The sequence below is a fragment of the Hemiscyllium ocellatum genome, chromosome 7, assembly GCF_020745735.1.
Source record: "Hemiscyllium ocellatum isolate sHemOce1 chromosome 7, sHemOce1.pat.X.cur, whole genome shotgun sequence".
Lineage (NCBI taxonomy): Eukaryota > Metazoa > Chordata > Chondrichthyes > Orectolobiformes > Hemiscylliidae > Hemiscyllium > Hemiscyllium ocellatum.
Window position 1 is genome coordinate 43,976,309 of NC_083407.1, and position 12,171 is coordinate 43,988,479.

The window sequence follows — 12,171 nt, forward strand, 5'->3', positions numbered from 1 at the left end:
TTTGGAGAGTCAAAACACAATCCATCAGAGTCAGCATGGTTTTATGAAAGGTAAATAGTGTTTTACTCATTTGCTAGAGTTCTCAAAAGATCTAACAAACAAAGTGGATAATTGGCAATTGTAGATGTAGTAAATCTGGACTTCCAAATGACATTTGATATGTCAACACAAATGTATGATCATATGGAGTTCGATTAATATATTATTTAGATAGAGGATTGGCTAACCAGCAGAAGGCAGAGAGCTGGAATGAATGAGTCTTTTTCTGGTTGACAAGCTGTAACTAATGACATGCCACAGGGTGCAGTTCTCAGATCCCAACAGGTGTATTTATAATCCATATGAATGATTTGGATGCAGGGATAAAACATCCTATAGCCACATTTTTGCAAATGACACTAAAAAGTAAATTTAAATTAAGCACTTCAGCTAAAATTTGCCAGATCACGTTCACTATGGATAAGACTGGGGTTATCCATAACGTGAACCCTTCACTGGCTCATTTCTGCGCATGTGCAATTTATAGCTGCCTCAAAAGGTCGCCATGGTATGCGACTCTGAATCTTATTGAAAAACCTCTGGAATATAATTCCGTGAGTAAAATCGTTGAGTAGAAGCAGAGACTTTATTTTAATGGGATGATTTGATGATGATGGTTGTTTCCTGTTAGCGGGCATTCTCATAGTCACCCAGCGGTGTGGGTCCTAATCTTTCACGTGTTGCGCTAAGATGGCGGATCTTCAGATGAAAATTATCCGCAAAAGGTTACAGAAGAAAAACGCCAAAATTAAACAGATCAATTTAGCGGCGGGAGAAAAAGGTTAGTGAGTGTGAGGTGGGCAGAGGGGATGAGTTACAGCCGAGAATCTCAATGTGATTAAGTTTAAACTTATAGCGGCTCCCTCATCCTCAGCGTCATGCAGCATGGACACACAGCCTTCGGTTCAATCAGTCCACGCTGATCATGTTCCTAAACTCGACTCAGCTCACCCTGCCTGCACTTGGTCCTTATCCCACCAAACATTTCCTACTCACGAGCTTAACTAGTGTCTTTTAAACGTTGAAACTGTCCCTCAGCCACCACTTTCTCTGTCAGTTCATTCCACAGAGTTATAGAGATCTACAGCACGGAAACAGACCCTTCAGTCCAACCCATCTATGTCGACCAGATATCCCAACCCAATCTCCTCCCACCTGCCAGCACTCGGCCTATATCCCTCTAAACCGTTCCTATTCATATACCCATCCAGATGCCTTTTAAATGTTGCAATTGTACCAGCCTCCACCACTTTCACTGGCAGCTCACTCCACACATGCACCACCCTCTGCGTTAAAAAGTTGCCCCTTAGGTCTCTTTTATATATCTTTCCCCTCTCACCCTAAACCTATGCCCTTTAATTCTGGACTCCCCCACTCCAGGGAAGAGACTTTATTCTATCCATGCCCCTCAAGATTTTGTAAACTTCTATAAGGTCGCCACTGGGGTGGGGGAAATGCTCTTTGTGTCCTTTTTAAGCCTTAAACATATGTCCTTTTTGCACTTGCCCAATCGAGCGAAAAGAGACTTGTCATTTACCTTATTTATGCCCCTCATGATTTTATAAACCTCAACAGGGTCATCCCTCAACCTCCTACCCTCCAGTGAACAAAGTCCCAGCCAATTCAGCCTATTTTTATAACTCGAGCTCTCCCTTTTCAGCAGCATCCTGGCAAATCTTTTCTGAACCCTCACCAGTTTAAATATATCCTTCCTATAAGGCGGCAACCAGAACTGCACGCACTAATTCCAGAAGAAGCCTCACTCATCAACATTCCTTACGATCTCAATGAGCTGTCCCAACTCCGATACTCGAAGACAAGCATACTAAATGCCTTTTTAACTATAAATGACACAAATTTCATAGAATTGTACACCTGAACCCCTGAGGTCTCTTTGTCCAGGGTCCTACAAGTAATTGTATACAATCTCTGCTGAGCAGCTCTCACTCCCGCCCGCCATTCACTCTTCAGTTGCTCCTGCATTTGCTCTCCCCTCCCCCAATTCACCCACCTTGCCCCATCAACCCTCAGATCAGCCATCTTTTCATTCAGTGACAGAGCAGGCTCAAGGGCCTAATTGGTTCACTCCTGTTGCAGTGTGGTATGGACCTCTCCTGATGTGGTCTTCTGTACATCAGTGAGACTGAATAAGTATCTCAGCCAGGACTGCAGGGACCGACCTGACCACCTAGTCACTGCCCATTTTAATTCCCATTCCTTCTGACATGACCATTTTTGGTCGCCTCCATTTCCACAGCAAATCAGGCTGCAAATTGGAGGAACAACACCTCATCTTACGCCTGGGCAGCCTACAGCCTAGAGGACTCAACGTTGAGTTTTCCAATTTCAAATAACCTCCCTTCCCATCTCCTGACTCTCTCCCTTTTGTTCCTCTAATCGACCCTTCTTTCCAGTAACCAACCGGATTCATTCCTCCCAATGACCAAACAGGTTGTACACTCTACCTGTTCACCTACCTACCACCTTCCCCCCCAGTTTATCTACAGCTCCCCTTACACCCACCACCAGTCCTGAAGTAGGGTTATACCCGAAACATTGACTACTTCACCTCCTGATGCTGCCTGGCTTGCTGTGTTCTTCCAGTCTCCTGTTTGTCTACCCTCTATCTCCTATTCCTTCCCCCATCCCCTAAATCCCTCACTGATGTCCACCTCCTATCTGTGTCCCTCGCTAACCAATCTTTCTTCTCTAACCTAGTTTTCAAATCTACAGGTGACCTTCTGATTTCTCTTATTTGTTGGTTGTTGTTATGCATATTGCTAAATTCCTACTTTGCAACACTGACTATAATTCAAAAGCAAATGGACTGCGAAGTCATTTGGAATGAGATGAGTTCATGAAAGGCGCAATGTAAGTTTTCATACTGTTTTTGGAGATGATTCATTTCTAGTTAAATTCTAGTTCCGTTAGTTAGAATTCTAGATTCTGTAACCAAGTTAAAGATCAGAGTCTGTGTGTAACTCTGATACATGAAAATAGTGTGAATTTGGACTCTTATATAAACAGATTACATTTTCTCTTTAGTGGTCAAACAAAAGAATGTGGAAAATGAAAAACCACAAGAGTCAACAAGTGATCAAGAAATCGTGCCAGAAGTATTGAAGGAAGAACAAAAGCTTATAAATGATGAAACTGAACAAAAATCGGTGACAAAAATCAAAAAGAAAAACAAAAGAAAGCTTGCAACTAACATCCAGGAAATTGGTAATTTTGCTTTGAGTACTTCAGTAATATATGTGCAATAGCTTGTCAGACATGAGTACAACTTGTGTTTTGGTGAAAATATATGCTAGTGGAGCTTATCATTTTGTATTCATCAGGACGGAATTCCAAGAACACCAAATTTCAATGGGAAAAAGACATTTATGCTACATGAGAAACATTAACATGTGCAAATGCTCAGACCCTATATGAGGTTGCCAGTGAAGCCAATTTTGTAGCTCATGGAGATGCAGGAATTGTAAAGTGTATATTAACCAGTGAAGATGAGCTCATGGTTGGCCTGTATTTTCCAAACATTTTTCCCTGCTGAACTCTGTTTGACGGCTTGAAATTTACCACATGAGGCAGGTTGGTATTGAGGAACTGAGCCTGAAGAAGAAACAAAGTGTTTGACCTTCAGGAACTTTTAAATTCCTATCTTGTTACTTGTTTTTTTGGCGAGGAATTGGACACCAAAGAGCTCTTCATTAAGCCATGTCCGTGATTTCAACAACAGAGGATTTAAGAAGGGACTCACAGGTATTCTCTCTCTTTTTCTTCTTCTGCACAGATAACCTAGATCCATGTGCAACATTTATCTCCAGAGCCAGAATTTAGTGCTTTCATCTGCATCAGCACCCCAATCATAATGTGTGGAACATAAGAGCATTTGTGTGCAGTTAAAGGAAATGGTGTTCATTGCTGCTAACTGAGGTTCAAGCTTCATGGCAGCCATTTCTAGCTTGGAGCTTGTGGCCCCAGAAATTGGGATATTCTGTTGTAAAATAGTAGCGACTCCATCAGTGGAGTTCTCATTTACTACATACAGAAAGGGAAGTTTGTTAGACAGCTCCATTTCACATATGAAATTGAGCCCATTCAGGTGTGTATGTGTAGACTGCAGATTGAAATCTAACAAATGTATCACCTATCAGAAATATGCAAGAAGCAAGAGTCATTCCATCGAAATTAGTGTCTTTGGAAGCTGATAAACGTGTTAGCAACAGCTATCCCAAAAGGCGATTCCATGGCTTGTGTTCAGGTAAATGGTGTTGTTGAAGCTGAAATTAACTGTACAAGTATCTTGTATTCATAAATTCAGTTAATATAGATTTGGGTACTGACAGCATGTGTAGATTGCTAGGATACAGTGATGCAGCATAAATGTCTTTGGCTTCCTTGATCAGCACATTGTGAAAATGCTAGCAATGTCCACTGAGCACATGGGTATGGTATTACTTTTGATATGTAGGTCTATTATAATTTTGTGATTATGAAAAAATCTTTCACCATGCATTTGGAAAAGTTGCTCAGAACTGGTTTTGGCAAGTCACTTAATTTAGCCAATTCATGAGTAATAATTGCTATTCTAGTTAACACTAATATCAAGTGCACAAGTTGTAAAAAGAAAAGACACGTAATCATTCACATACAAGATAATGCTTACAGGGATATCACTTTTGTGTGTCTTGCATAGCCCATACTAAGTGGATACAGCGAACCTGGGGGACAAACTGAAATACATCTCTGGCAAACTGCTACACCTTCTCAATTCTAACAAACAATTTTGCTAAGTCACAGTTGAGTCGGGTCGCGTGGTCGTGCGTTATAGTAGATCCGATGGCTCCAAATTTGCATCCATTGTTAAAAATGAGATGTATTTTGTCATTACAGTTTCACTGATTACATACTCTGTAAAATCTGGTTATGCTAGGAATAATTGCACTGCTTAAACACTTCTGTTTAAGTGAATTTACAGTTGCGATATGTTTCAAATAGTATTGCTTTTCATGGAATCATGTGTTGAGGCAAGATAAAAGCACATCGATCAAATCAAAAAATGGAAAGGAGTTTAATCACCTTAGATCAAGTGGTTCATGTCAATCTATGTTAGTAATTCTCAACCAGTCTGATCAGGCCATTTCCAAAACACAATCAGTCCACATGGCAACCAATCAGCATACTTTATGTGCAATATAAATTCTTGTTCTTTGAAATTTGGTAATGCTGTCTTGATGAGTACAAGACAAAGCTTCAACAACATGTCATTTTTTTTGTCAGAAATTCAAAATAATTTTGTCATTGAAGTTGTAGAATGAAGAAGTAATTTAACTTGGAATTGGTCAACTTTGTAATATGACAATAATTGTTTGTATGAATTAAGAACAGGCACATTTAGCACAAAGCTTTTTTTTTAAATAATATCCCAGTATTGAACAATGAGGAGTAGGTATTGTGCGGTTGATCGGTTTAACTCGAACAACTTAGATGAAAAGAAATTTGAAATTATTAGAATTACACTAGATTTCAATTGGCTTATTTTGTCTATCTAATGTAATAATTATGTATGTTTACAGATATTAGGGACACTTAAGGAAGAATGTAGAACGAAATCGTCGTATTCTATATCGGTAGTAAAAGGAAGCTAGTTGCTGAATTTTTAAAAACAAAAGTGATGGGATAAAAACATTTTCCTGATTTTCATGTGTTTCATCCTCCAAAATTGATACTCTGTATTACTGAGATTCATAACTGGTTGGGAAAATGAAGTTTTTTATACAATAGGGCACTTTTTTATGGTCGCCCCTTGAGATCCACATTTTCATTCTTCATACACTTTTCATTTCGCTAACTCCTTTATTAGGTAATACAGTCACGTGGTAACATTACCTTCTGTAATTGTGTTGATATATAAGGTATTTGGGCCCTCACTGTAGTAGTAGAGGGACTCATGAATATCTGCAATCATCAATCACATTACATTGAAAGGCACAGCACACAGGGAAAATGAATTTCCTAGATGTCACAGTACTTAAATTGGCATGAAACAACAGGCATTTTAACAAAAATTGACAATCATGCACTTCTACACAAAGCAATTACTATAAGATGATGTCGCCTAGCCAGGGGACGAAACGTTTGCAGCAAAAACTTCCAGCTCGGCGAACAGAACCACAACAACGAGCACCCGAGCTACAAATCTTCGCACAAACTTTGAACACTTACGGGCAAGAGACGCTGAGACAAGCCAGGAAATGGGAATCCTGCGCTAACCGCCTAAGCGCCACATACGAACAACTCCGGTTCCTACACGAATGCTGAAAGAATCTAATCCTTCCACAATATGTCAGGTACAGACCACCAGTCAACAACCCACAAGCCAGGGAGACAGCCAAGCAGAACGGATTCAGGATGGTCCAGGTAATGATCACACGCTCACAACCGACTCCACAAATACAAATAAGAAATTGCGCACCAAAAGTCGTTAATTTCAAAAACCACTAATCGTGAATGGGCCCGGGCCATAGAACAGGCTGTCACTATAGGACAGAACAGGACAACACACCGCAAAAAAACGGCACTAAAAGAAAAAATGGCCAAACTAACACGCAACAAAGAGGACACTACAACACACACCTGGGTTAAAAACCTCTCCCACAAACAGCTCACAGACATGGAAAGAACAATACTGGCCAAGGGACTCAACTACAACCACAGGGATGCCAAGACAGCCGACTTCCTAGCAGCACTGGAATGCACACTCAGGAACAATGGACTGACAGAAGAGACTCAACAAACAGTGAGACAAACTGTCGTACCCATGATGATAAGGAAAAGACAAACACATAACCTCGACACCAAGGAGAGGGAAGCACTGAAAGCACTAAGAAACGATAAGAACATAATCATACTACCAGCAGATAAAGGCAGAATGACGGTCATCCTAGATAAATCAGATTACATCCAAAAAACACAAGTACTCGCAGATACCAACACCTACCAAATGAAGGAATTTGACCCCACACCACAACTCGCCAATAGAATAAATAACACACTAAGGAATCTACAAAAAAACGGACAGATAACCAAAGCTGACCTACAAAGAATGAAACCAGAAAGCAACAACACCCCCAGATTCTACGGACTACCTAAAGTACACAAACCAGACATCCCATTCAGACCCATAGTATCACTACCAGGGACACCATCATACAAACTGGCCAAAGAACTACAACAGAAACTGAAACACCTGGTCAGCGGATCCAAACACTCCATACAATCAACACAGGAATTCTTGAACAGCATCAGAAATATACACATAGACAAAGAAGAAACCATGATCTCATTCGATGTGACGGCACTGTTCACTTCGATTGACAAAACCCTAGCCAGAGAAACAATAGCCAACCTACTGGACATACAGAACAGAAAACAGGAGGCAGAACCTATCAACAAAGACGGCATACTTAAACTACTGGACTTGTGCCTCACTACACACTTTACATTCAACAACCAGATATACGAACAAATCAACGGAACACCCATGGGATCACCAATCTCGGGACTCATAGCAGAGGCAGTTATGCAAAGGTTAGAACAAACAGTCCTACCACAAATTCAACCCAAATTCGGTCAGATATGTCGATGACACGTTTGTAATCATCAAAAACACGGAAATAGAAAAAACACACCAGATCATCAACGCCACACTCACAGGAATCTGATTCACGAGAGAAGAGGAAAAGGACAGCCAACTCCCATTCCTAGACGTGATAGTACAGAGAACACCGAACGGAGAATTCACCACAAGGGTATACAGGAAAGCAACACACACGGACCAAGTCCTAAACTATGAAAGTAACCACCCCAACACGCACAAACGAAGCTGCATCAGGACACTATTCAAAAGGGCCACAACACACTGCAGTACACCAGAACTGCGAAAAGAAGAAGAGGAACACCTATACAAGGTATTCGCCAAAAACGGATACCCGCGCAACTTCATCAACAGATACCTAAGAGAAAGACCACGGAACGAGGACATGCCACAACCAAAAGGACTAGCCACACTACCATACATCAGGAGCGTTTCAGAACTGACAGCCAGACTACTGCGACCCCTAGGACTCATAACGGCACACAAACCAACAGCCACGCTCAGACAACAACTTATTAGAACAAAGGACCCGATACCCAACGTGAGCAAAACTAATGTAGTATACAAAATACCATGCAAGGACTGCACAAAACACTATATAGGACAAACAGGAAGACAGCTAACAATCCGCATACATGAACCTCAACTAGCCATGAAACGACACGACCAGCTATCCCTAGTAGCCACACACGCAGACAACAAGCAACATGAATTCGACTGGGAAAACACTACTATCATAGGGCAAGCCAGACAGAAAACAGCCAGGGAATTCCTAGAGGCATGGCATTCATCCATAAACTCCATCAACAAACACATCGCCCTGGACCCATTATACCAACCACTCCAGCAGACAGCTGAAACTGACACCCGGAAGCGGCAAGGACAGACCACTATAAATACCGGAAGAAACATCAAAGAAGCGCTTCACAGGAGGCTCCAAAGCACTGATGATGTCGCCTAGCCAGGGGACGAAACGTTTGCAACAAAAACTTCCAGCTCGGCGAACAGAACCACAACAACGAGCACCTGAGCTACCAATCTTCGCACAAATTTTGAATTACTATAAGATTCCATCTAATTTAATTGCATCACACATCCAAAAAGCTGGAATATTTTAACACAGGCAGTTATTACTCTTTTGTTAGGTCAGACCCACATTAACCTAGGAGTTACAATTGACCAGAAACTGAACTAGACTAGACGTTTAAATAATGTGATTATAACCTCTGACTCAATCTTAAGTATCCTGCTGTGACTAATTCATCCTCTGACTCCCCAAAATCAATACACCATATTCAAAGCACAAGTCAGGAGAGTGTTGGAATACGCTCAACTTGTCTGAATGAGTGCAGGTCCAACAGTACTTAAATGACACTATCAAGGATAAAGCAGGCTGCCTAATTGGCATTATATCCACAAATATTCACTCCTTCCAGTACTGACACTTGGTAGTAACGTATACCATCTACAAGATATACTGCAGAAATTAAGCAAGTTTCCTTAGCATCTTCCAAATCCACGATCGCTACCATCTAGCAGAGCAACAGAAGTAGATGCATGGGAATCTCCAAACCACTCCCCATTCTGAGTTACAAATACATCATCATTCCTTCAGTGTCACTGGTTAAAATTCTGAGACCTCCTCTTTAAGAGAATTATGGGGTACGTACACTAAATTGTCTGCAGCCGTTCGAGAAGGCAGCACATTGTTATCTTCTCATAGGCAAACAAGAAGCGGATAATAAAGCTGGGATGCCAGTCACACTTGCATTTCATAAATGAATTAGAAATACTGAATACTCGAATCTAAATTTATCATAGTGTCCATTGCAGCAGGATCCATTACAATCGCCCACATATAGTTCCTGAACATATTCAGCCTTAAAGTAGACGAGAACATTGAGATTCCACATTCACCTGAAAGTAATTAATTACCTCAATGATTTCAAGTTTTCCAGCTTCCAGTCAACCAAATAATTCTCCGTTGACGAGCTTGAACCTTTTGTCTCTTCTTTACAATACCTCTCTCCCTTCTTCCCAGCCTGTGCTTTTCCAATCACAAGTGACTTACCAGTAAACCTATTAGCAGCAAGCACATGACACAGCCAACCTTAACTGGAGGAGTACTTCTCACGCTGCTCCAGAATCGGGATATTTAAGCCTCTTGTTACAGATTAATTTTGTATTGGGAGAGAGCTTCACTGTATTGTGGAGTTACAGCGTAGGCAAAGATGCCAAGCTTTAGTATTGCTCATGCACCTGTCAATAATCTAACTTGGGCTTTATTCTTTTACTGTAGAAATCAAAAAACCAAAGAATAGTGAACCAAAAGAAGATGGTGATCTGGAGGTGAACGAAGCTGATGACTTAGAAGTGATACAGAATGAAAAGAATGAGGAAAATGAAGAACAGTCTGAAGATGATGGAGGACCAACTTTGCCTTTCGGATTGACAGGTAAACCTATTTTTGATGTTTAAACCTTTGATTGCTGGTGAATTGTTGCTGCTACGTGTGAAAGCAAGTTGGAATCCAATATCTTGGAGAAAAATATGTGAACTTCATCTTCAGGACTGAATTAGATAGACAGGTACTGAAAGTCAATGGATTGGTCAGGAATGGTTGAGATGATGACGTGGAGCTGGCTGTTTTTACCATAATTAATAACAAATCTGCTGTAATTACTGATGTTGTCAGAGCAGCATGTCAAGGATCTTAGATTTTGGGAGTTCGTGATCATTGCTGGGCAGTTGACTATTTGTAAAAAATTTTGAAATGGTTTGAGTTTAAGGAGCAGATATTAGGCATTCTTTAGACAAAAATAAACTACAGCCTGTGACAATTGTGGTTGGTTTACTTATGCGAAAAGATGATTAGGTAGTTGGCAGAGTGTGTCGAACTCATCAAAGTTGTGAAAGCTGCATCCTGTTCAGTCGTTGAAATGTTAGGGAGCTCTTCTGGTTCTTTGTCCTCCTCTTCTAGTCAATCTTTCATCTGAAGAAAATAGCTACCTAGCATTCACTGCAATCTAATAAGGACTGTCCTCTGCCTGCGTATTTTTTGATACTTCCTATGTTTATGGCTGGCAATCTACCCTGACTAAAAAGATTCAGACAAGTGACAATGAGCACAGGACAGATGTTGATCTTTCCAATATGACTGTTTCCCCTTTGCCCATCTTCTGAAGGTTAGTTTTAATTCATTTTGGGAACAAACATCTATTTTCCCAAGCACTGCATTGATAACTTTTTTTCAAATTTGTTTTCTTGCATCAGACTCCTGACAAATGCAAGACAAAATATTTTGGCTATTTTTCTCCTTTTTAGGAATGTTTGTCTTCTGTACTGCCGACCTCAGTCAGTTTGGAAAGCATATATGAGCAGGTTCAAACATAGAATTTTTTTTAAAATTGCATTAATTTGTAACAATCTTTCAAGGTTCCAAGAAAGGGAGATTGGAAATGGGCTGTAGACTGCAAGGGCCTGAGTAGTTCAGGGTAGATTTTTCAGTACCAGTAACATTGAAGGAAAAAAAACACTTGAGGAGGGGAAACCTTTTACATACCAACATGCAGAGAGGCAGGAAGGTGAAGTTGGATGTTCAGCAGTTTTGTTAAAGTTGTGTTGATATTGTAAATGTCAAGGCAGGTGTTCTCATCTCTTTCTTGAATCAAGGCTATGATGCATTCTGAAGAGGAGTGGTTCTGTTGGAATTTGAAATGAACATTGGTCCTCAGGCTGTTGGTGCATTGGTATTGATTGAAGATTCAGTTAATGAATCCTTGTATCACATGATGATCATGGCATGGCTTTTAAGAAAATACTTTGTCAGAATAGGTTATCTTCTTTGATAGTTGTAATATACATGGGAAATCTTTCATATTATTTTATGTAACTCAATCCAGTTTCCCATAGGGAGCAGATGATGCACAGGACTTCAGCATCAGAGACAGAATAATCCTGACTTCCCAGAGTCAGAGCACAAATCAGGAATGTGATTAGTATTTTAAGTTGTTTGGATGAGGGTGCAGGTCCAGCAAATCTCAGACAGCTTGACGCACAGAAGAGAAATCAATCCATTTGATTGGTACTGCATCCATCTTAAATATTTACTCCCTCCACCATCAATGCATGGTAGCAGGAGTATGTATCATTGCCAAGGTTTCTTTGAGAAATTTTTTTCAAAACCTCATCACCTACTACCTAAATGACCAAGGACAGCAGGCACAATGGAAAACAACCACCTGATTCCCCAGCAAATAACCAGCACTGATCCAAATCCTAGAAGTTCTCCTTCACGGTTCTCTACATGTGGACTGCAGCAGTTGAAAAAGGTGACGCAGTATCCCCTTCTCAAGTGGATCAGGGGATGAGAAATAAATCCTGTTTTAATCTGTTGCTTGTACATTGTAAAACTGTTGAAATAAGGAGCCTCTTGACAATTATGAGGCTTGCATGCTGACAGGGTGCCATGT

General features: G+C 40.6%; 1 protein-coding gene across 2 annotated transcripts in view; it reads left to right on the forward strand.

Annotated features, from left to right (window-relative positions):
- The first annotated feature begins 726 nt into the window (after positions 1 to 726).
- ddx18 (DEAD (Asp-Glu-Ala-Asp) box polypeptide 18) overlaps positions 727 to 12,171 on the forward strand; it is a 41,016-nt gene continuing 29,571 nt past the window's right edge. Inside the window, exons 1-3 of one of the 2 annotated variants that reach the window (XM_060827150.1) lie at positions 727 to 820; positions 3,085 to 3,264; positions 9,999 to 10,154. In XM_060827150.1, the coding sequence (XP_060683133.1) occupies positions 730 to 820; positions 3,085 to 3,264; positions 9,999 to 10,154 (427 nt within the window). In that variant the 5' untranslated portion in view covers positions 727 to 729. Of the gene's footprint in view, positions 821 to 3,084; positions 3,265 to 3,720; positions 3,802 to 9,998; positions 10,155 to 12,171 lie in introns of those variants that run through there. The other variant, XM_060827151.1, reaches the window with a different exon arrangement.